This window comes from Argiope bruennichi, chromosome X1, assembly GCF_947563725.1.
Source record: "Argiope bruennichi chromosome X1, qqArgBrue1.1, whole genome shotgun sequence".
In the NCBI taxonomy this organism is placed as follows: Eukaryota; Metazoa; Arthropoda; class Arachnida; order Araneae; family Araneidae; genus Argiope; species Argiope bruennichi.
The window spans coordinates 45,950,408-45,976,946 of NC_079162.1; the positions used below are offsets into that span (position 1 = coordinate 45,950,408).

Genomic DNA, 26,539 nt, shown 5'->3' on the forward strand with positions numbered 1-26,539 from the left:
AAGTGAACCTTTTATAAATCTGTAAAAGGTAGCTAAAAATTAATAAAGGTAATCTTTTTATACATTTAGGAGGCAAATTACTTTTATGATAGTTTTTTTCTCGAAAAACAATAAAAATCAGTGTTTGCGAGCATAACAGTGCATTCTTGAGATAACGGAAAATGTTATGTTTTCGCCTCTTTCTTCTGAAAAACAACCATATAGAAATCATTTGAAATTAAGAAGTGGCATTATTAGAGTATGATTTATGATATGTGCAGAAAATTACTATGTCACTGTTTGATAAGTTCTTATGTTTCCCAGAAATATTTGAATTGTTCGAAAACGTAATGCTGGTATCGATATAAAATTTCTACCAAATATTCCCTTCTATATAACACGTACTTTAATGAAATTGTAAGAATTGATAAAATTGTATGGCAGATTTCACATATTTATTAGTTCGAAGTTACTTGCTCACATACTTGCGAGCGAGATGGTTAACAAGTTCCACACTGTTGGATTTCATCAAAAGTTTGATGGAAATCAATTTTGATTCAAAGATCATATGGCAGATTTCATTCTTTCAGCTGGTCATGTACACGGGCATGTGCTTTCCGGTCACATTGTGATCTAAAATGTGGTGGAAATGTCGAAGCAAAATTTTTTTGCATACAGGGAAGAAAAAATCTTCAGTGCAAGTCTTAGACGTTTCAAATGACTTGTCAATAATTTTTTCGTAATCTAATTTCTGTACTTCGTCATTTTCTGTAAATAAGAGAAACATTATGGTATACTCATAATATTCATAATGTGTTTTAGAGTTGAAAATGATTGTCTCAACTTGCAATACAAACTAGCATGGACTTCCATCAGATTTTAATTTTGAGGAAATTAAATAAAAAATATCGAAGAATTTTCTCGTATATATTTGTCATTTGCTGTATTTAGGACTTTTCCCCGATTTAGAAAAATGGATTGAGGATTATACTAATTTATCTTGCATTATAGAAAAAGAAGTGATTTGAATAAGGATGGCAACTTTGAAACTAAAGATTCCCCTCAAAATATCGGAAACGCTGATTCTGGGGGGGGGGATGGAAAAATGAAGAATAGAGATCAAGTTTTGATGTAATTGATTCTGTCCCCCAAATTTATCCCTTTCATTGAATAAACAAAAGACTAATAATAGTTCTTTGGTTTTAGCTTACAAGATATTATTGATTTAATAATATTGTTATTGTTTTTTTTTTTATCATTTTCGTACCTGATCAACTTGCTAAATACCACTGCTTTAAAAATTATATAGTGATCTGAATATTTTTTCCTCCAAGTTTTTCTTAGTGCATAGTTCTATCTACTTTCCTTGATCTTATTTAATTCAATCACATTATCTTATTTTAAAAAATGTAAAGGTAGAAATTTTGCCATTGGTTTAGCTCTGCGATTTAAGTCGAATAGATTTTGAGCTCCCCCCCTCCTCCCTAGTTTTCAAGTATGAGGCGACCGCCTCCAATTCCTGTGCCCGAATCCGCCTCTGAGTATAAATCAAACATTAAAATTCTTTTGAGTGTTTGTGATAGTAAAATATTTATTATTAAGGTAGCCAAGATTTTATAAATAAAATTAACATTCTTTAGATAAGATTCAAGGTTTTTAAAATTTTACTCCCCTATGTATTCTGAGATATTCTTTTATTTAGCCCCTTTTCATACAATGATATATCTGACTCCTGTGTGGAATTACAAGTGTTTTGAAATTTAAATCTAGTAATTAATTCTGATTAGCAGTTTTATATATATAATGGAAATTGCCTGGACGTATAGAAGTATCGTGGGTATTTTTTAAATAATTTGAAATAGCAATAATTTTTTCAATTATTTTGTAATTTACTTGTAAATTAAATAAATTTGTAGGTCTGGATGTTAATATCCCTTTTGAATATTGAGATGCTAGAAATGACATCTATATAGAATAATATACTTTTCCTGACTTCTTTAGCATACTAGTTTCTTTTATTGAATTGAAGCCATTACTCACAGTCCATCTTAATTTTTATCATTTGATAGGATCTTATAATTTTGAAATGTGACCAGATAAGAATGATATCTGAGGCACTATCTCCTTCTTCTGGCTTCTGCTCCTTACAATTGGAATGGTGATATCTTTAAAAATTTACAAAAAATGATGCAATTTTTCATTTTTCAAATTTCTGACTAAAATGTTAGTGGCTGAATGTAATCATATTGAATCCATTAAAATGAAGATGAATAGATGATAGAGAATTTAGCTTAAAATAATGGAAGCATTTTGTGACCAAAAAAAATCTATCTTGCATTGTGCCTAATACTTTGATGTGTACCATTTGTTTGATGGCACTTATGGCCACTAAAAATCAAAATTGGTGATAAGGTGGGGGAAAGGAGAAATTTTTCTCTTAAAAATTCTTAATATTATTTCGTTCCATTTTATTGTCTTATTTGTTATTTACTCTGTTATTTTTTTCTAAAAATTAAATTATTTTTAATGTTTAGCAAAAAAAATTTGCCAGTGAAGGAACTTCAACTACAGAAATGGCACTTGGCATTAATGAAACTTCTGAAAGTAAAAGAGAAGCCACTCCTGAATTCGTTTCTAGGTGGATATTTTTCTTTTTATAAATAGTGCTTTCTTTCTTTAGATAATAATATTGAGCAAACTTTAAAATTGTATTAAAACTGAGCCTCGTATAAAATAGCTTTAACATTATTTCATAAAGCTCTTGAGGATAACTTTGATTTGGCCTTGCTCTGGAATTAAATCTTCGAAAATGAAAAAAAGTGAAAAATGAACGAAAATTCCTAAATAACATTTGCTTCAAGTTAATCATGAAATTATAAGTTTAATAATTTAGAAATATTTTAACATGAATATGGAATTTCTTTTATTGTCCATTTTTAAGACTAAAAAATTATTATCATTTTATAATGCGTCTCGTCCGTTTCATTTTATACTAGTGATAGATGACTTGTTAAGATCTGAGAGCGAATAATATTTACATCATTTTTTTTTTCTTTTTCAGATGTTCTTTTAAAACTACTAATCATTTTTAGATATAAAGTAGTTTTAGTGGTATTAGAATTACAGTACCACTATTTATTACTTTTTATATTTGTCCTAAATATTGTAAATTTTATATCGGATGGCTTCTAAATAAAAATTGATATTATCAAATAATTGTTTAAGAGACATATATTAATGAAATATCTTACTTGATTTATTTACATTTAATTGCATTTGAGTGAAATTTATAAGGTCATTTCTTATGGAATGATTTGGGTTTATGCATCAAATTTCCTTGTGTGTGTTTAATGGATATAAAATATTGAAAATTTCTAGCTATCACTGTTGCATTTTGAGTACTTTTTTTTATTGTATGGAGAAACTGTGATTTGGGCTTCCCGTGCATTTGTACTATTAATCTCAGATTTTATTCCATCACTTTTTCATTTTCTCAAAATCTAAAAGATGTTAAAGGACTGTTCTTTTCTGAATTCCATATATATATCATTTTGAATGCTAAATCATTCTCATTATTTTAGATTTCATAAGGATTTCCAGTTGATTGCTATTCTGGGGAAAGGTGGTTTTGGTGTTGTGATGGAAGTAAAGAACAAAATAGATGACTGTGAGTATGCTGTGAAAAGAATACGTATCAAGACAGAAAAATATAAAGAGTATGTATATCATGTTATTAATAATAAGATAAGATTAATTTTGTATATAAATTCTTTAATCAATCGTTTGTATCCAATATCTTATTCAAGAGTCAACTTACATTAATGTAAGTTGATGTAAGTTTATTCTGATTATTCATTTACAATATAAATTGTAAGACAGATACAAGAATATTTTGCATTATTACGAACCTCCATTTATAGAAACTTCTTTGTGATACCTATTTTTTTAAATTAATGTAGACATCTTAAATGCACTAGTGCATCTTTGTACATATAAGCAACAGATTTCTTTTGGTTTAACTTGTATGAATGCATACATACTTTTTATTGACATTTAAAACGTGTATATACTCCATTACTCCTTGAAGTTTATTTCATCTATTCATATTCTTCTTACATGTGTTTAAATTTGAATGTGAGTTATATGAAAAAGTTATTCCATGAATGTAGCCATTTGTTCCCCTTGCCCTTTGAATTATTTTCTCTTCATACTGATCCTGCTGAACCAATTTTTAAAAAGTGAAAACTGTGTAATGAATTTTCATAGCACATTTTTATGTCGTAAATCAGACAAATCTAGCAATGCATACAATAAATTTAGCTATGTTTTCTATCTATTTTAATTCTATTCTCTTTGTTTAAAATTTAATGCCAGTAAACTATTTACAGTTGTCAGTTTGTATAGTATTAAATAAAAACAGTGATATGAATTTCATTTAATCATCAAATTTAATTAGTATTTCATAAGGTCCTCAATGACATTATCCTTTTCATATAAGTGTGTTTAATGCCATTAATTTTAAGGACAAAATTGAGTGTTGTCCAGCATTCTAGCCGCATTTTCTGTTATTACGATTATGGGAGTTTCAGCCGTTTTTGGAGAGAGGGTCTTTTATACTTCCGAATTCTATTGTTATGACTGTAAATACATTTTTTCACTGATCTTTGAAATTTACTCATTTGCTTGTAATATTTTTTTTAATTCAACAGGTTAGGTTATGGACCTGTTATGCGTGAAGTCAAAGCTTTAGCTAAACTTGACCATCCAGGAATTGTGAGGTATTTCAATTCTTGGATAGAAAGTCCTCCTAAAGGCTGGCAAGAGATGAAGGATAAAGAATTTGATATTGTGTAAGTAAATGTTATATGATTGGTATTTTGCTGTTTAATATTTTTCATGAGTTGCTGATTTCAAAACTGCATTTTTTTTTTCTTTAGATGTGTATATGTTCATGGGAATCTGATCTTAAAAACTTGATCATTATGTAATGGGATAGTAAAATAACGTACCTATGCATTAAGAAAGTACTAAAAGTTCCCTCAAAATTAATGTTGGTTTAAAATGAAAAGAAAGCTTTTAGACTGTGGATTTTTTTTTTTCAATTAAAATTTTTAAGCTTTACATGTTTCCTATATAAAGATATAAAGCTAAAATAAGTATTTTAGGCTATTTGATTTGTTAAATTAATGCCACTTTTTGTAGATGTGTTTGGATTTTTTTTTGGGGGGGGGGACAGACTTGTTAATAAGGAGCCCTGATTAAAAGATAAGGACAACACCTTGAAATGAGCTGTAGAATGAGAAATGGCTTTTCCAATATTATACAATACCAATTTGTGGATATTTATGCCACAGTCACAATTCACGATAATAGATTTAAAATGCATCAGACTTTATGCATGGCAGAGTTTTATTGGAATCATGTCTACAAAACATGTTTATTTTCTCTTTAGTGCCTGTTTTTCAAATGTGGAGATAGTGCTTAATACTATTTAAGATCCATAACTATTACTATTTTCTTTTCTGTTACTATTTTCTTTTTTAATTACTTCCAGGAAAACAGCGCCGGGAAAACATGGGGAATTTTAAAATCATCTATAAAACAGGGAAAATGCTAGGAATGTTGAAACTTTTTTTTAAATTGTGGAAAATACAAGTAATTTTAAATGTATTTTTCATCTAAAAATTGCTGATCTCTTTAAACATAGCAAGATTAAAAGATCGTCGTCGTAGCTCTAAAAACTAAATAATACTATTCGCAAAATCTCATCTGCTTTTCCCTCAATTCCCTTTTCTTCTGCATACATCATTCCAATTACCAAGATTTTGGAACAAAAAAAATAGTTGTGGGTATATGACTATAGCTACTTGAATACTATTGGAACTACTGCAAGTAAACAAAGGTATTTTTTAGTAGAGGGCTTTATATTGTGAAGAATTCTACAAAAAGTATTTGAATGCATGTCCAAACAATTTACTATTTGAAAAGCAAATTATGTTTAAATCCAACTTTATTGAAAATCAATGTAGTATTATTTGAAAAGCGAATGGTTGATTTGCTTCTTTATTCCAAAGCACAAATTTCCAATGCATGTTTAGAATGTGCAAAAATCCAGTTTGAAATTTTCCTGAAAAAATTAAGAAGTTAATGCGAAGAATGGCTTGATTCATTTAATGAAAAAATTTCGTTTAGATGATTTCTATTCTAATGTTTTGAAATTCAAAGAATTTCTGATTTTTGGAAATCATAAAAATAATTTTTATGTTGTCACATATGGCAATGTGACTATGGAAAATTTATTTAATTTCAACAAGGATATTGTTACAAACCTGCAATTCTGCTTCCCAGCATAGTTGGTTCCATCATCAGAAAGATCGTTTTACAGTCATCGGGATTGCACGGAGTGCGGGAGTCGCGTCGGTGGCCCCGGAGTTTGGTCACAAACTTGGCGACTTTGGCGCCAAAATAGATTATACCCGAAACATGGAGAATTTTCCCGACCCGTCCATTAGGAGCCGAGATACGCCTCTAACGTTCCTGATTGGTTGAGAGGCTTCTAGCCCCGTCTCCTGAGACCTATAAAAGGAGGCAGCCGCAGCTGCCAAGAGTCGTAGTCGGAAGCGACGGTGAAGAACTGGTCTTCCAGGGATTAGCGGAGCAGCGACGAAGTCAAGCTAGTGCTGAACTAAGCTGTGCGCTACTGTCTGCAGTAGAGTCTTGTTATGTGTTGCTGTTTGCACATCTCGCGGCTGAAGATAATTGTCTTCCCTGTGCTGTATATAGTTGTCGTCTTTGTGCTGTCCTGTGTGTCTTCGTGTAAATAAACGTCGTTGTTTTTTTTTATACTGCCGCCTGCTGATTGAGCGTTCTCCACACCATATAACTCCCACTATCCAAACTAACCCGGAAATTTCGTAACAATATGACATTGAAAGCGAAAGGAAATTCTTTAATTGGTCTAAGAACTGTGTATGATACTATAAACTTCTATGGAGGTATATTAAATGTGTCGATCTCAAAATATGTGTATACGAGATATTATTGAAGCTTTGGTGCTGAAATACAGGGGAAAAAACTTTTTGTAATGCTTTATGCTATGTAATCATAAATTGATTTTTATCATGATAACAAGAATGTTATTTGAGTTTTATTTCACCTGATTCCTTAATTTTGCATGACTTTAAATTACAGAATATGAAAGTATCTTTTCCTCCCTTGGCATTGTGATGTGATGAAAATACAGCCGAATGAATAAGCTAAATTTGTCTTTTAAATTTGGTTATTTATAACATCACAGTCAGATAATACATACAACATAAAACACATAACATAAAAAACATTCACAACATATAAACAACAGGAAATTCATACATTACAATATTTGTAAATCCATTCCACGACCATTATCTTATTCCACAAGATAGAACACCATCAAAAGGCATCAAGGCCTTTTACTTTCAACACAACATAGCATCACATAGCCCAACACCACGCTGACTTCCGCCGAAAAAAAAATCTCCGTCTGGTCAACGAACTCACATCGAACTGATGTCATCACACCCCTGATCTACACCAATACTGTGCCGCCATCCACCCCCTGGAAATTCTCGAGTCAAATTCTTTACAGCATGTGAATTTGTCTTTCAAAATCCTAGACAATAATAAGGAGAAACGGATTTTTATTCTGTGTGCAAAAATTTAAATTTCATTTAGTATGCTATTATTTCAAGCAAGGTTGAATTTTTGCTTACTTTCCTTTGCTTTTTTCACTGTTAATAAAACTAGGGGTAGGAGGTATCGTTATTCTATTGTTTATAGTTATTGGACTAGCATATGAGTGACATTCGCATATACGCAGAGGGAAAACAGAGAATTTTTTTTTTTTTTCAGATTTAAGTGGAGGAGTGGTTTATATCGATTAATATATCATAACCCTTTTGTTCTTTAATCAGTTTCTTTCTGAAATCAATTAAATTATAATGTAATAGAAATTTCTACTCTTCTAATTGATTATACAATATTCAACATATTAAATGTACTAATGATTTGAATAAATTTCTAATAAAAATATTCTCATTTTTTAGAAAAAAAGATATTATTGAGATTTTTATTTTGCTTTGATATCACTGCCAATATGTGATTTTGTTCTTTTGGGAGATAAGCATATTAAAAAGCTTTATTTGACAGTATATGAATAAATATGTGAACCTTCACTGCATCGAGCTATTTTTGTTTATTAGACAAGTTTGTATTGTGGATGAAATAGTTATATATTCTAAATACTTCTTCGAGTAATGTATTCATGTTTTAACTATACATGTTTTTAACGTTTTTCAACTGTGTCAAAGATTATTTGAATGTATTTTTGAATTTTTCTAGTTTGCTGTTATATGAATATTTTATGCTTTTAAATAAGTTTTTTAAATCTGCCATTAATCTTTTAAATTCTTTCTTGAAAAAGAGTGAATTATTCCTGAAATTTATGTTGAAATACTTTTAAATCAATATCCTAAATTGCATTCAACTTTTTTTTCTTTTTGGGATATTATACAAGTGGTTATCAAAATAATGGAAACACCTTAGATTTATAAAGAATATTTCATTAATATGATGTAGGACCGCCTTTGGCATGTAATACAGTTTGGATTCGCCTAGAAATCGATTCATACAAGTGTTATTTAGTGTTTGTAGGAATATTGTACCATTCTTCTTGAAGATATTGTGAAAGTTCTGGGAGAGATGTCGGTGGAGTATATTGATTCCGCATTGAACGCTCTAAAATAGATTATATTGAGGTCGGGTGACTGAGCGGGCAGATGTTTAACTTCATCTTCGTGTTCAAACCATGATTGGACAAGTCTCGCTGCATGGATAGGTGCATTATCATCCTGGAAAATTTCATCTCTTGCAAGAAACGAAGCTTGCATTATAGGATGGACCTGGTCAGCTAAAATTTCTCTATACTTCTCTCTAGTGATCCTTCCTTTTTGAGTTGCGATTGGTTCAGCAGAAAACCACGACATGGCTGCCCATATCATGACAGATCCACCTCCATGCTTGATAGTTAGGAGATAATCAAGATCATACGCTTGTGCAGGTGTTCTCCAAACGTGCACCCGTCCTATTGTAGGAAAAAGTGTGAAACACGATTCGTTAGACCAAATTGCTTTCTTCCACTTATCAATCGACCAGGTTTTATGAGTGTGATACCACTGTAGACGACGTTTACCATTAACATCTGTGACAATTGGCTTGGGAATTGCTGCTCTGCCATAAATGTTCTGTTTATGAAGGTGCCTTCTTACTATAATCACTGACTCTGGAGAATCCAGATGGGTATTGAGCTCTGCGGTCACTTTTGCTGCAGTTATTCGCTTTGTAGGCATTACAATCCGCTTCAATACCTGTCGGTCTCTTTCACTCGGTTTCTCTTTCCGCCCACTATTTTGCTTTGCCGAGCTTGTCTTGCCGCGCTGTGTACATACTGTCATAACTTTAGACACCGTACCTCTAAAAACGCTTAAAAGTTGGGATGTTTCGGTCACACTTGCTCCATCTAGATGGTCACCTACAATTTGGCATCTTTTGAAAATATCAAAGGTCTGACATTTTACTCTTTTGAAAAAAATCCAAGAATTTCAGAACTTTAATAAAGCTAACACATACTACCAGAATATATATACATTGCTATTTATAATTAAAAAAAAACTGGTGGCTATTATTATATTTTAATGCTTACGAAGCGCATTCAAAAATGTCGCTTTTATTCACAGGTGTTTCCATTATTTTAATAACCACCTGTATATTATTTTAGTTTACATTTAATATTTAAATTTAACCTGTTTTATTCAGGTGCATTTCTCTTTAGTTTCAATAATCTCATCTGTGTTTCAGAGATGTGACTCATACAACAGCAGCAAGTGATGTGTCACTGAGTTTTGAGGCAAAGACGGAAACCAAAAAAATTGCAACTTTAAGAGCTCCAAGAAAGCGAAAGCATTCCAATTCAAAACGTTCGAAAAAGCAAATTGACTCAAATTTAAAAATATCTGAGAAACTGGGAATTAATCCTCTAAATCCATTTGGTGACAGTTGGCTTAATTCCGATTTTCCAAACATAAGTTCAAAGGGAAGTGAATTAGATAAAAGTTCTAGTTCAGGTAGTTGGTATGGCGATAATGATCCTGAAAAGAGTTCTTCTACATTAAATAAATCTTCTAAAAAATCCATATCAGAGGTTAGTTTATATTACGATGATGATGAATCAATTAATGCTGATGATTTTACAAATGCTGAACAACTCTTTGCTCCAAAAAAGCACATTCCAAAAAAGAATGTAAATAGTTCAAAAACTTACAGTGGTATTGAATTTTCGCCAGATCCTTTGTGTGGAAGTAAAGCTTTGGACATTAGAAAAATGTTTAGCATACCTGATGATTCTTTTATTGATGAAAAGGCTGCATTGTTGCACTTGAAGAAAATAAATAACGATCTTTCTTGGAAAATGAACCCTATGTTTATTGATAAACTGCAGCGCTATTTATTTTTTGATCCATCGTGCCCTGATACGGATCATTCTGAATGGAGTGGATGGACTTGCATCTTTAAAGACATTGAAATAAACGAAGTTGCGTCTAATCTCTGTCAGCTTAGAAATTGGATTATTTCAGTTTTATGTGTACTTCGATTTTCTGAGAGTCATTATCACAATTTGCTTTGCACTAATTTATGTAATATTCTTTGGGAAGTAAACCTGCTTTTAGACGATGATATTTGTAAAAAAACTTATTCTGACTTTTCGAAGACGGAATCAATACGTAGAATTGGGGCTTTTTTCATTCTTAAGAACATTAACTCTGAGCTTGCTTGGCCTTTGAAGTTTATTTACCTCATTAAATTGCGACATTATATGTTTTGCCGATCTGTTATTTTGGCATATAAAATGTGCAATCAGCCAGGTTGGAACTCTATCTTTTATCAAGCTGATACTAATATTTTTATGAAAAATTTGAGCCTTTTTCAGATTTGGATTTTATCAGTTTTGTGTAAAATTAGATGTGATAAACTTGTTTATTTGGACTCCGTGGTAACGAATTTGAGTTTAATATTATCTGATGTTATGCGCCATTTGGAAATGAAATCAATTCAGCCAGTTCCTGCCGATGAATTTTTCAGTGTATTTGGAAATTTATTAAGACAACCAAAAGATGCAATTCAGTTGCAAGGATGTAAAGATATCCAGTATTTAGTCATGTTCCACAATGCTCCTTTATCGGATTATATTAGAGATCAGAATTCTGGGGAGGAGGATGTACCTGGATTTTTATACATACAGGTATTAGATTTATTTCATATTTTTAGTTTTATTTTCTGCTATTTCAATTCAATCTCTAGAAACTATGTTTAGAAATACACTCCTCATGGCTTATGCTTTAATTTAGTTTATGGTTATCGTTCCACATTTCATAAAAAATTCAATTATTTCTAGAAATATGAATTTCTGCACAAAGGAAAAGTTTGAAATTGTTTGACAAAGTACTTTTAAATAATGTTTATAGCAAGTTCTAACTTGATTAATTTGAGGCTGGTTGAACCATAGTGAACAAGCAATTTATCTAACAATTAGAATAAGCAACTTTTATGTTGTAAATGGCAATAAAGGTGTTTATGTATAATATTTAACAGTATATAAACTTGTATATTATATAACTAAATAGTTAATAAAATTTAAGGAAGCTCTTGTAATTAATAAATAACTAATAATTCCAATAAATAAGTAATTTTAATAATGGAAAATGTACAATGCTTTCTTTGAATGCAAAAATCGTCAATTTGAGCCTTAAAAATAGACAGTGCAATTCACAACAGACATGATCAAAGTTTTTAAAAAATGAGATGTTTTAGTTTATTATTATTATTATTATATGTAGCAGTAAGGACACCAAATGAATTAAAATCTTTAAAATTTAATAACCAAAGATATAGAACATAGACCTTTTAATTAATGAAAACGAAACAGTTTTCAGTTTTGACTTCTTATTAACCAAAATAAATTCGAATTATAGACAATATAATAATGTAAGTTGATATTAGATAATGAGCAGGCATTGAGCACGCAATTGCTATTCAGAAATTTTTGTTAATTAATCACAAGTTACTGTTTGCTCCCCTGTCAACTTATCAATTTCGTTGAAGGATTTGCAATTGAGCATCAAACCTAGTAATTCAATGAAGGCGACAGAATTAAATTGTATTTTTCTCAACAAAATTTCAATATTTTTTTCGCTAAAAACTAATATAAACTAAACGACGCAGAAGTGTCAGTGTTCCTCAAGAAATTATGGTATAGATTTTAAAAACAATTCTCAAAATGTCATTAACTGGATAATTTAAATATAAGCTAGATATTTCATAATTTATCACACATTTTTACATTTAATTTCTTTTTTTGTAAAAGTAATGTTATGATATTTAGTGTTTTCTGTAATAAATCTTGTAGATGCAGCTATGTCAAAGAGAGAGCCTTAGAACTTGGCTTGATAATAATTGTATAAGCAGAGATTATTCTGAAGTAATGAAGATGTTTTGCGAGATTGTCGAGGCCATGAATTATGTGCATGCCAAAGGCCTTATGCATCGAGATTTAAAGGTAAATTCGTTTGATTGTCCATGTATAATTTATATATTTTTTTCATTTTTGTAACTATTAAATTCTCCAACTATTACATGAACAATCAAGAATAACTGTCTTCTATTTTAATACAGTTTGAGATTTGTATGTGTTTGGAAAGAAATAAAATGGAAATTCTTTTTAATTTTTGTTGATTCATTATCTGAGTCACTATTATTATTAAATTCACTTATATTTTTCTATAAACTGTGAGGAACTTTAAGAAATCATCATTTTTATAATGATAATAATATATCGCAAATGCAAAATGGTTGTGATGTAGTTTATCACAAAATCAAAAATCAATATTAAAAACTATCGCAAATGAAACGGCTCATATGAGACTTTTGTAGAATGAAAAATTGCCTACCAGTTGTTTAAAATTGCCAACGAAGGCCATATTTATATTCTTAGCTTCCAAAGATACTCTCATTATTCACAAGTAAAGAAAATGTTTGCTTTTGGGATAAAACATTTTTAAAAAATGCTAAAATGAGGAGAACATTATTTCATTATCTGTATAATGCACTTAGTTATTGAGCTTAGTGTTAGCGTCTTCTCAAAGCAGGTTTGCATCTAAAATATACCTTATTTCATTCAGTTATTTAATTTCATAAATAAGTAGGCTGATATGCAGGTTTGGATTCATTATACTATATCATATTGTTCTGTATGTAGTAACATTTATAGAGTGTTTGAAATTTGTTTTGTGTTTAATTTCTACAAGTGTTATCAGAAAAGTATAATGTAGTTTAAAACAAATTCTTTTTCCTAATTTATTAAATCTATAAATTTTAAATACTTTATTGTCGTTTCAATTAAAATATTTCTATATGTTTAATGCAAATTGCAATTTCCCATCATTTCTGTAATTTGGTATGCATATTTTGATGAATCGGAGAATTGTGTGGACAAAAATATTTGTTGTTTGCTAGAATTTGCACAAGCCATTGTCTTATTATTTAGTTGTTTGGTTTATTCACACTAAATAAGTAAATATTTCATAGTTTGTTTAGTTAGAAAATATTACCTTTGCTCACCAAAACGTTTGTTGCAGTATGTTGCTAGCTCGAAACAAACATCTTTTTGCAATTTAGTCATTTTTTAGAACTTTTGAATTAATTAGCTTCTATGCTTAATATAATTTTAAAAGTGTATGTCTTTACGCTTTACAGCCATCAAACATTTACTTCTCGTTGGAAGGATCTATTAAAATTGGAGATTTTGGTCTTGCTACTCAGTTTGAGATACAAGAAGCTGGAGATGATCCTTCCTCGTCTAGTTCTATATGGTATCATACCCGTGATTGCGGCACAGAACTTTATATGAGTCCAGAACAAGTAAGACCTTTTTGTTATATTTCTATTATATATTTATTATATGCATCAAGTACAAAGTTAAGTTTGCACATAACTATTTCTCAAAAGTTTTTTTTTCTCTAAAATACTTTTTTAAGTTGCATTCGAAAATTGCAAATGAAGATGAACTAAGCTTAAATTGAGACATTACATTCATAGTAGTCGTGAGCATAAAACTGGAGTCTGTGAAATTTTCTATAAAATGTTAAAAATTTAGTCATATGGAATTTATTGTACATAAATACTTTATTTATATAGTAAAATTATTAATCACCTTTAAAATATATTGATATTTGCTGAGGTTTTCTCATTTCCACTCGAAATGTTTTCTTGTTTTTTGATAAGCTAGATATAAATAATGATTACGCTTTTATTCCTGTTGATTGATTTTTTGTGCATGGGCTAAGTTTCTGCTCATAATTCATTTCTTTAAATGATTTAGGTACATAGATATTATAACCTTGATATTAAACTTAGTATGATTTCAGCGCTCCAAAAAGAAGTATAATTACAAAACAGATATATTTCCTCTGGGTATAATCTTGTATGAACTATTGGTGCCATTCGAGACTCAGTCCGAGCGATATCAGGTAAGTGATATTCGAATCTGTCTACTTTTTCCATACATATAAGATTGTTTCTCTCGGGACTTTTTATTCTTTTTTTTTTAAATACTCATTTCTTGGAAAAGAGCAATTTTTATTCGTTTATTGATTTTTTATAGTTGTGTAATTTGTAATTTCTTGATTATTTTTGTTGGATCAAGTTCTAATAGAATGAGCAGCAATGTAGTGAAATTAAAGGATTAGTTAATACGTTTTTCATATTTTATGAAAATGATGAATTGCAAATAAAATTAGCTTTTATTCTAATTAAATAGGAAGTTAATGTATCCCTTCTCTTCTCAGATAGTAGAATCGAATGGTATTAAATGTAGATTATTCTAAAAAAATTGCTTAAATGTCATCTTTAGTGTATTATCTGATATTTATATTTTTGTTGACTATATTAAATTTAGTGCTACTTATTCTTAGTTTTTTCAAGGAAATTAATCTTATAGTTATTGTGTAAAGATGCAGATTCTTATAATTTATTTAATATTAACAGATTATTATTATTATTTTTTTAGATATACATGAAAGAACAAATTCTTCACTTTGTTTGAATTGAATATTTTAAAGAAATTGCCTTAGATTTTTAATACCTATCATAAGCAGTTTCAACTTTTAAGCTCCAAATATTAAATGATCTCTTAAATTGAAAAAAATTCTATATAAAAAAAAAGAACACATTTTTACTTGAATGAGCATGATTTTTAATCCAAATTTTTATTACTTATGTTTATAACCTTTTTTCCCCCAAGGAATTGAAATGCTAATAAAGTAGTTGTGTAATGTTTTTTTTTCTAATATTATTAACTTTAGTGTAATGAAATACTTTTAGGTATGCAATAAAAGTATCTTAATATGATTTTTCAAACAAAACGCATAAAATATTTTAAATTATTTGATTTCAGTGTTTGTAAAACATATTGAGCAATTATTGGTGGTATTTTATGTTTATGCTTTATAAAATTGGATACATACATAGTTAATATCTAACTTAGTTCATTTCATTGTAGCACACAGTTCTATAATCTAAAACTCTGTTTTAATGTCAGTTCTTATTTTTAGGTGCTCAAAAATTGCTGTTACAGGTTACAGGGCTTATTCTTTAAGTTAAAATTTGACTATGCACCCTGTCGAAGTACATCCATGAGCTGTAACACTTGCCATCACATAAAATTAGTAATATTTTAAATCTCGGATGGCCAACATAATTATTGACTTGTACCCAAAGTTATCGCAGCTGTATCTCCATTTCTGCTCAATCATCTGCTCTGCCCCTAAACGTTCAATCGATCCGAGGAATAACAACCGTTTTCCATGGATTGCTGGAATCAGTAACACTTAATGTTTCTTCTGTATGATAGGTATATGCTATTTGATGGCAAGAGTCTGTGTTTATCTTTCCTGATTCATGGCAAACCTCTGGATTGAAACAGTTTTGTTCAATTTCTGATGCAATCATGCAAATATCTGGTAGACGCATACATGGGTTTTTGCATGTTACAGTCCACATCCCTGTATGTGATATGCATATTGCCATCTCCTCATGTTGCATACTGCTAACCGATTACCTGTGCAAACAATTCGCAAATTAGTTTCTTACGAGGACATCTTGCTCTCCTGCTGCTGTACGACGCCTCCAGTGAAATTATTTTTAAAAGAAAGATTTCATTATCATATTTATATTTCATGCGAATTATTAAAAATCACTTGAAAAAGATATGTTTTTAGCACTTTTAAGAACTGTGGTTTATTTCCTGAACCACTTATACCACTTATAGTGGCTCCCAAAATTGAGTATACACTATACTCTTTCTTCTTTAATTTTATTCTTTTTGATCTTAACATTCCTATTTATGGCTAAGATTTATAAGAACGACAAAATATACATTAACAAAGATATTATGCTAAAAAACAAAGCGGAAGAATCAATAATATTTTTATTACAGTAATGTTTATGTCAAAGTTACAAATTCCAAAGTCACAAAATTGAGTATACATCTAGCAAAATCTGTCAACAAAAAGAGAAAAAGATAAATTAATATTTTCTTCCATATCCTTTTGCATTTAGAACATCTTGTAAACGGTGTGGCATTGAGTTGACAAGAATTTGATTTGTTTCGCTGGATATTTTCGACCATTCTTCTTGAAATACTATTTTTAAGTGTTCCTTGCCCCTAATATTGTGTTTTTGAACTGATTTTCCTAATTGTGCCCACAAATTTTCACTCACATTGAGATCTAGAGATTGAGGAGAAGTGTGCATTTGCATTTTACAACTATACAACAACCATAACTTAACTATTTTAGCTGTATGTTTCGGATCATTATCTTGTTGAAACAAAAAACTTGACCCTAAACCCAAATTCTGGGCTCTTTGTTTTAAATTGTTCTTCATTATATCCAAATATTTGATTTTGTGCATGATTCCATCAATGAAAACTAAATTTCCCACTCCTTTTGCAGACACACAACCCCATACAAGAAGTGAACCACCTCCATGCTTGACAGAAGTATTGGTGTTTTTAGGAAGAAGTTCAGAATTGAGTTTTCTGCAAACATAACATTGACCATCATTACCAAAAACATTGAACTTACTTCGTCACTGAATATTACTTGATTCCAGAAGTCCGGAGGTTTTGAAATATGACTTTTAACAAATGAAATTCTTTTCTCTCCATTTACTTTGGAAATGAATGGTTTTGTTCTGGCTACGCGACCATTATAATTTGCTTTTCAGATTACTCATCGAATTGTTTCTGCAGAAACACACTTTCCAATTGTTCCTTAAGTAAATGTGGCAATTTTTGTAGCATCCGCCTTAGGATTGTTTGCTACCTCTCGAATAACTCTTCTCTTGGTCGTGGCACTGAGAATTTCTTTTCTTCCTCTTCCAGGTTTATTAACAATTTGGCTATACATTTTATACTTCTGGATAATTTTTTGAACGCAACCGTGACTGCATTGAATTTCCCTTGCAATTTCTCGTAGAGATTTACCATTTTCAGACAATCGAATAACAAGTTTCCGAACTTCAACATTTGTTTCATTTCTGGAGCTCATTATGATAACCAAAACGTTTGCTTTCGCTTGGAAATCAATGATTGCCAATTAAAGTAACAAAACTATTTTACTTATTCATTTGAAAATAAATAATAGTAGTCAAGTCGCATATTTTATAAGGTGTATACACAATTTTGTGACTTTGGAATTTGTAACTTTGACATAAAAATTACTGTAATAAAAACATTATTGATTTCTCCGTTTTGTTTTTTAGCCTAATACTTTTGTTAATGTATATTTTGTCGTTCTTATAAATATTAGCCATAAATAGGAATGTTAAGATCAAAAATAATAAAATTAAAGAAGAAAGAGTATAGTGTATACTCAATTTTGGGAGCCGCTGTATATTGTGGTTTAGTTTTTTTAACCTTTTTAATGAAGAAAATATATTTTGAAGCTTTGGATATGTACTTTCTTCATTTAGTATTCAAGAATTTATAAGAATATTAATTAAAAAATACTTTGATATAAGTGGTTCAAGAAATGAACAAACATGCTTGAGGGGTTAAAAGAGTTATTTGTTTATAAAACTTGTCTCTTTTTTTACATTATCATTATTACTTTTTTAGGCTATAAGGGATGCACGTGAACACAAATTTTCCTCAAACTTCGTAACCAGATACCAAAATGAGGTAACTTTTTGTTTGTTTCATTGCAAATTCTTTGTGTAGTTGTATAGCATAGACATCGAAACCAATGCTTCATATTTACAAAAGTTAGTAGTAAATTTTTTTAAAATACAATTTTGCCCAAATTTAAAAAGGTGACAAATTTTTAAAAACTAAAAGGTGACAAATTTTAAGTCTCAATACACTAAAAAAAATCCCTTTTCACGTTAGAAAAAAAAAAATTTCAACTCTAGGTAAGAAAAATTTTACTGGATCATTGTCAGAAAACAAAATTTATTTTTATTAGTTTGTTTAATTTGATAACTTTGAGCGCCAAACAACATGAACTTGTATTTCATATATATATCTATGGTGTATACACAAAGAAACTGGTGTCATGATCAGAAAACAATATTGGCAATGCATCATAGGGTGAATCGTAAAATTTGATTACCGTCAGAGTCCACCAGAGTCTAGTACTAATATAATTAATTATATTAATTCCGATAATTAATAGATGGTATATCTTTATTAGTTATCACTTGGATATGAACTATGAGCCATGGGTCTCTTTTTTTTCTAATTACTTATTTTAGAAAGCATGTGAAATAATTACATAGCTAATATAGAGCAAATCAGAGAATTTTTTTGTAATAATCCATAAAGTTTAGTCAACAGTAGTTACACTTTAGGAGGAAGCCCTTGCTAATCATTAGCATTTTCAAGTATGATTTTGGAAACTTTAAATCATTTTTGTTTATTAATTTAAATATGCAAGAACTAAATGCTTGTTTAATTTGATAAAATTGAAATAACTAACTTGATTTTAAAAGCACTGAAGACAGAATTTTCAGAAAATTTCTCTAATATAAATCTTTAGCAAGACTACTTTTGTAATGTATTATCCATGAGTTATCCTATTTATTTGCGATATAGAGTTAACTTTTTTGATCAGTAGTTGACTGTAAAATAATTTATTTGAAATGAATTCCCACCGCAAAATGCATGACAAAATGCGTACACTTCCATTTTTGCTGCTCTTAGGTTGGTCGGGAATACCGGATTTCTTTGAATAAATGTTGTTTGTACATATTCGCTTTCCTAATAAAATCTTTCGAAAGCTGTTGTTCATATTTTGATGTAACAGTGAACAGGAAGATATCAATTAATAAGAAACAAAAAAAAAATTATAAGGGAAAAGCTTTTACTGCAAAAATTTCGTTAATGCATCCTTGCTGTTTTTTTCCAGTTATATGTTTAGTCTAATGCTGGCCCCGTAAAAAGAACAGATATATAAATTTTATGTAGAGAACATCAAGAAGCTTAAAATACTTAGCTCATGAAATATGTTTTTTAGTTTAAAATTATACTCATAATGATGTATTCAAAGAAATTTATTTAACCACATGTGATAATCTATGCAAGATATGATAGTGGAAAAATATTTTTTTAGAGTAAAGCATTCGTTTTTCTAAATTGTTATAATTGAGAGCAGTGGTCATATTTTATTATATGGTTTCTTTTTGTAATTTTTCATTTTAATGCAAAATTTGATACATTGTAAACGCACTTTAGTAGTTCAAAAATAAAAATGTCAGAATAATAATTTTTTAAGCCTAAGCTGAAATAAAAATTAAAAGCAATAAAATCGTTACACATATTGAAATAAATCCCAATAATAAAGGTTTATCAATCTATAAAATATATGTCCGATTCCCGAAGCGGATGCCTCCAAATCCAATCGGAAGATATTACCAAAATTATTCTCGATAACTTGAATGTTTGATCAGAATCAAAAGTTCGATCAGTATCGAAAGCTCGATAAGTGTGGAAAATTTCAATGACACTCAAACACTTAATCAAGATGAGCATTAGCAGTTAGATAGTGATCAAATGATAGGCAAACCGATCTGCCCCTAAAAATAATCTTTATCGTAGCATAATTTAATGAGAAATATATAAAATTGGAATGAAGCAAAATTTTTAGAAGTAAAAAATTCCAAAAATTATAAGTTCTTTAAATTATAAAAGCACAAAGTATAGAAATGTATATATGAGTTAAAAAGTGTATAAGGAAAACCTCCCAATACATATTCCACTCATATACAATCCGAAATAAGTCCGAATAATAAAAGTCTATCAATATATGCTCACTTCCCGAAATGTTCCCAAAGGGATTGCCTCCGAAACCAGTCGGCATATATTACTAGACTTATTCTCAATGGCATGAATGCTCGATAAGAGCATGATTGAAGAGCATTAAAATTTAGATAGTGAAGAAATGACGGATGAACAGATATACCGTTAAATTTATCGTAAAAAAAATATTATGAAATAGAAATGAAGTAATATTTTTAAATGCGTAAAGTTCGAAAAGTTATATTTTTGAAAATTTAAAAGCGCATACTATAAAAAAAACTGAATAAAAAAATCTTAAGGCATAATTCATAGCTGAGTTCGAAGATGAAATTTCATTCTGCGTCGAAAGTTTGATCAGAAGTAAAATTTATTCATCAAATGGTGAGTAAACTTGTAACTTCAACTTTTCAGATTTTTATTTTCTTCAACTTTTCAAATTTTTTTCTTCAACTTTTCAGATTTTTATTTTCTTCAATTTTTCAGATTTTTATTTTTCAATATTTTTGTTGCAGCCATATTTTTGTCCAGCATTCTTCAATTTTTCAGATTTTTATTTTTCAATATTTTTGTTGCAGCCATGCTTCTATCAGTGCTTATAAATCTACATATTTATCGAAAAGTTTTATAAATTATCTCAAACAATAAAAATAATACAATTTAAATCTTATACTTTTAACACGTGGGTATTAAAATTTGAATGATTTTATAAATATTTAAAAAAAACGAAAATGGTCTAAATTTAATATCTATGTATATAGCATATAAAGGTTATGGAAATTTGCTGTCATATTTTAAATTTATTCTATAATAAATATAATAATATGCATCATATTTTTTTTTTAAAATTTCAGTGGTCAATAAATACTTTAATGAAAATTTTTTATTAACTCAAATAATCTTACAATTTAAAATTAAACATGGAGTCCGAGTAAATGTCAGTTTAAATTCTTATTATAGATTTGACAGATATATATAATAAGGAACCAACAACCAATTTATTAATTTTCGGTTTCGTTAGTGAGAAATATGGGCCTATGTAATTTGTCGTACAAAATCTATTTCAGTGCACATCAAACTTTATATAATTGTTACATTAATTTTTTTTTAATATTTAATTTTTGGCCATATTTTATCATTTTGTCTTTGTATCAAAACATATAATCTCTAGTTGTTCCTTACAAAATTATAAAAACTCTGTAAATATACATCTATGATAAAAAATTCGACTAAATGTCTGTTAAGCATCGAAAGCGGAAATTAATTTTGTTGATTGAATCATTGGATCGCGATACATGACATTTTCGATATATTGATTATTTTTCAAAATTGATATAAGAATCGATATTTCCGAAATATCGATTTTTCTTATATATCAAAAACCGGCACGTCCCTTCTTTGGTGTCGTCTTTGTCATCTGGACACTGCTGAAAATTACAATAGATATCCCACAAATTGCCTTAGTATACATATCTTCATAATTGGTACTAATCTAATATGTCCTGAATTTGATCATCACAAATGTAAATCGTGCGAACTTTTTGCTTTTCATTGCATCTTTTTAATTGTTTTATTTATATTTGCAGTGCATGCTTGTGCGAAGATTATTGGATGTTGAGCCTAAACGAAGACCAACTGCCTCTGAAATATTACAACATCCTCTATGCCAGCCTTACTTATAAACCATCCAGAATTTTCTTCATTTCTTTGTTAAGCATTCATTTCTTTATTTACTTATGTGTATGTGACATACATAGAATATTTTAAAATTTGTCTTACCATTTCATTGAAAAAGCTCAAGAATCTTGAACTTTGTGATCTATTTTTTGCTCTTAAAAATAATATTTATAAAATGAATAAACTTTTATAAATTTCAACTTTTTATATATGTAATTTTAAGGCAAAGTGCTAGCATCTGTAAGAGTATGCTTAAATTATTGATTTTATGCCTTCAAGTGCTTCTAAATGTAATGCAGAATTACTCTGTTTGTAGCATTCTCTATGCCAGTGAAAATATAAAGATTCCTATAAGGACCGATTTACAACATTAAGAGATATTATTTTATGTGCAGTCGAGTTTTCTTTAGAATATATTAGTTTTATTTAAAAAATTTCTAAAAATTTCAGTACAGTAAAATGTCTGAATTCAGGTGATAGTAAAGCTTAAGTTTCAAAGCTCAAAATAGTGTTAAATGAAACTGAAAAATATTAAATAAAGATCTGCTAGTTATTTAGTTTTCAAATTTATTACTTGTGTATTTAAAGTAATGACTGAACCTTTAGTTTCCATTAAGTTTAAGTTGTAGTCATTAAAATTGTTTCATGCATTTATGTACTAATTCCTGTAATTATTAGGTTCCAAATGTTCATCGATACCTGCATTAAATGATCACAGACATAATGCTATTTTTAATTTAAATCAATAGTTTTGGTCTCATTTTAAGCTGTTGGCTAATTGAAATGCTCTGTTTATTATAAGTAAAGAATAGAAAAATAAATGTATAAAGTTACCGGGAAGCTCTATTTCTACTAGAGAAAGGAAAGATAATTAATGTAAAATATTTTTCTAAATGAAATTATTTCTTTAAATTTTTATAAGGTAACCTAAATTTAAGTGAAAAATTAATTATAGGAGTACTTAGTAATTTTCTAGATCCCGCTCCTTTTTGAAATTCGTAGTTATGAAGACCATTGATATGATTGTGAGTGCAATAATTTTGAATACTTTCCGTTTTTGTTATAAGAATTGGCTTTAAATCACGTTGACCTATCTAGTTGTCCCTATGATGTCTTATCCAAAAATTTAACATGCAACTATTTATATGCCATATTTTATTTTTAAAATATCTATGGAAGGAAGTTTAACCTGAGGCTGTTATTTTTCTGAAGATTGATGAACTCCATTTAAATATAATGTTACCTTGCATTTTATTTTGGCTGTTTCTCCAAAACTTGAAATAATTGCATTTTATTTCATGATCGATGACATTTGAGTTATTAAATAATTACAAGTGATTTTTAAATGTAAGAAATAATTATAGATTATTTTTCTTAATCTTAACCAATGGGGAAAATATATTAAAATTAAGATGGAATGAATTTTTCAAACAGTTTTTCATTTTTAAATAGCATTGTCAGAATCCATAGAAATAAAACTCGGAATAAATCTCATAGAGTATTAAATGAATGTGTTGAGTAAATTTATTTGTTATATTTTAAGGAGGGAGGATACCACTTCTACTATAGGAACTGAAAAATGTTTGTAAGTTAAAAATTAACAAATTATAGTAGGTGCTTGTTTCTTAACTCTAAATATGTAGTAGTACAATTATTTCTATAATTAGATTTAGTTTTAATTTTGAAAAATTGTTTCGTATAAAATATATTTCTACCCTCATATTTCATTTTGACAGTAAGTTCCCGAGGAGCATTTAAATTGTCGTGCAAAAAATTACATAGTGCATAATTTTTGTGCCATATATTGTTTTGTATTTGTCCAGTTTACTTGTTTTGTATTGTCTTCTCAGTGAAAGATACCAAAGTTCTTTTAGTCTTTTGTTTCTTCATTCTTAGCTGATATATTTTAAATGCTGTTTTTAATTTAATAAAAATAGACTAAATTTTGATGTTTTCAAGATAGTTTAGAAATTACTTTTAAGAACTCTTGTCTGTTTCTGATATAATCTGTTCCAAAATAACTAAGATTACATTTACAAACGGAGTTATTGTTAACTAATGAGTTTAACTACTCGCCTATCTTGTTGTCGGATTACCAAATATCATTGTTGGAAAATATAAGCACTGATGATACTTGTTTTAGAGTAGTCTATATGTGCGTTTCGCTTAAATAAACTATTTCTTATTTATCGCAATAGTAAGATTTGTCTGAAAATTGAACTACTATAAATGAAATGAGCTTACAATCTTTTATAACTAAAAGTGTGTTCTAGTTCATGTTTTTGCATTGAAAGCTTGTCTTATAATTTGAATTTCATGTATGAAAACGATATATAATCATAGTGAGGATATTTGTTAATTTTTAAGAAAACTTATTATATTTAGTTATTCATTACAAACTTTTACAACTTTTGATTCGTTTTTGCGGTTTCTATTAAAATAAAATCGTGTACATTATTTTTAATCTTAAGCGTTTGTCATATTTGTGTTTTATCAACAGAATCTTTTTAAAAATTGTTTCATAATTCCATATGGTAATTACTGGTCTTTATATGATCATTCAAGATTAGCAACCCATATATTTTTTTTAAATTCAAAGAACAAATATTTCCACTTCCCAACTCATATTTTTCAAAATTTTATAAACGTTGGGAATTTACTTGGAAATATTTCGAAAATAACTATAAAAGGTTGTTGGTTTGCCTCCTTTCATCAAGCAATTACTTGTTTTAAATACTTAGTTGAGAAAGATACAAAAGTAATTTTCAGAGTTGTTATTTATGAAAATAAATGCACTTATATCTTTAATTTCTGAAATCCATGCCTACAAGCAGTTAACACTTTTGAATGAAAAAATTCTAGCTCATCTTATATATTTGATAATCAAATTAAAGTTGTAATTTTAATATTTAAGTTTTTTATTAAACTGTTTGTATTTAACTCGCCTCCGTGATGTAGGTATTTATGTGAGCAAATTTTTCTTTTAAATTTTGATATTCTAAGTTTTTATCTTGACGTTTTTAAACTGTGATATATTAAAAGTTACTTCATGAGAATATAATAATGCTTATATACTTCCATTCTTTAGGAAATAGAATTGTCCTGCTTTCATAGTTTTTGCATACTTTGGTGATAAATGTAATTTTTAAGAAGTAAAATTTTCCGATTATTTACACCTAAGAAAACAATTTAGTTTTTTCTGATATGCGTTGTTACATACTTTTCAAGACTTTTATCAAGCAATTACAGTTGGAAATGCTAATCGCATTAGTTACTAATGATTTGAAGTAATTTGTTTCAAAGTAATAATTTTATAATGCATACTCCTACAGGCTCAGCAAATGTGAGAATCTTGCGAAATTATATCAGTTATTCAAAGAAAATATTTATATCCTATGTAAAGTTCGAAAGTTTTTAGATAATCCATGGATATTGATCTTGTTTTTTAAGATTAGCAAGACTGGAAAAATTACTTGTTAATTGTAAAAAAGAAGTGTATTAAATCTACTACTGACATAATTACTCGAATTTTTTTTATTTAGCCGAATTAGAATATTCAAAATTGGGTTCGTAATTATCCTAGCTTTCAGAAAGAGATATGGTTTTACATTCATAAAATATGAATTATATTCTCCGAAAGACTTTAATTTCATTCATATCTAACTATATTTTTAATTATTTTACCATTGACATCCCATTATATATATATAACATTCCTCATGAATGAAAAGAAAACTGACATTCCTTATTTTCCCATTTTCAAGTATGTATACATATATAATTCTGCCTAGAGAATTAAAAAAAAATCGTGTTTATTTTATGGAGATTGTGTCACTAACTTGTATAAAATTCATTCCATTAAACTGCATTTATCAAATAAAAATGTTATGAGTCCTAAATAATTTTTATATGTGATACTAAATATGTAATATTTTAGATAAATTAATTTGAAAACGATATTTATCTCTTGTAAACAATTTCTATTAGAAACTATTGATCTGGTATTTATTTTTACACTGTATATTTTCATAGAAGCATTTGAATAAAAGTATTCTTTTCATGTCTATGCTTTGTTTATTTTTATGGCAGTAATATTTTTTGTTATTAATTTAATTACCTGAAATAAAAATTAGTGAAATGAATTATCATAATTTTTGATGGTGGACTTATTTAAATATTCCTTTAATTCTATACTGAAGGCTCTTTTAAGTATTACCCAAGCTTATTTATCTCTAAAATTTCGCACATACTCTATCATTTTTGCTTTATCAAAGGCGGAAGTTTTCGGTAAGATCTTTTTTTTCTTTTCTTTTTCCCATGCTTATATTCAAAAAATAACTCTGATGCCTTTCGGTTCAATTAAATCTGTGATATTAAATAAAAATAGCATCTATTGATGTTGCTTTAGTTGCACTTAAATGACAATCAAAATAAAAATAA

At 28.6% G+C, this 26,539-nt stretch overlaps 1 protein-coding gene across 1 annotated transcript in view; it reads left to right on the top strand.

The window, feature by feature from the left end:
- LOC129958076 (eukaryotic translation initiation factor 2-alpha kinase 3-like) overlaps positions 1–26,009 on the top strand; it is a 63,641-nt gene extending 37,632 nt beyond the window's left edge. The window contains exons 11-19 of the mRNA XM_056070246.1: positions 2,514–2,617; positions 3,561–3,695; positions 4,689–4,829; positions 9,874–11,314; positions 12,479–12,628; positions 13,825–13,989; positions 14,496–14,597; positions 18,248–18,310; positions 22,009–26,009. Coding sequence (XP_055926221.1) covers positions 2,514–2,617; positions 3,561–3,695; positions 4,689–4,829; positions 9,874–11,314; positions 12,479–12,628; positions 13,825–13,989; positions 14,496–14,597; positions 18,248–18,310; positions 22,009–22,104 — 2,397 coding nt within the window. The 3' untranslated portion in view covers positions 22,105–26,009. The remainder of the gene's footprint in view (positions 1–2,513; positions 2,618–3,560; positions 3,696–4,688; positions 4,830–9,873; positions 11,315–12,478; positions 12,629–13,824; positions 13,990–14,495; positions 14,598–18,247; positions 18,311–22,008) is intronic.
- Positions 26,010–26,539: the final 530 nt, after the last annotated feature.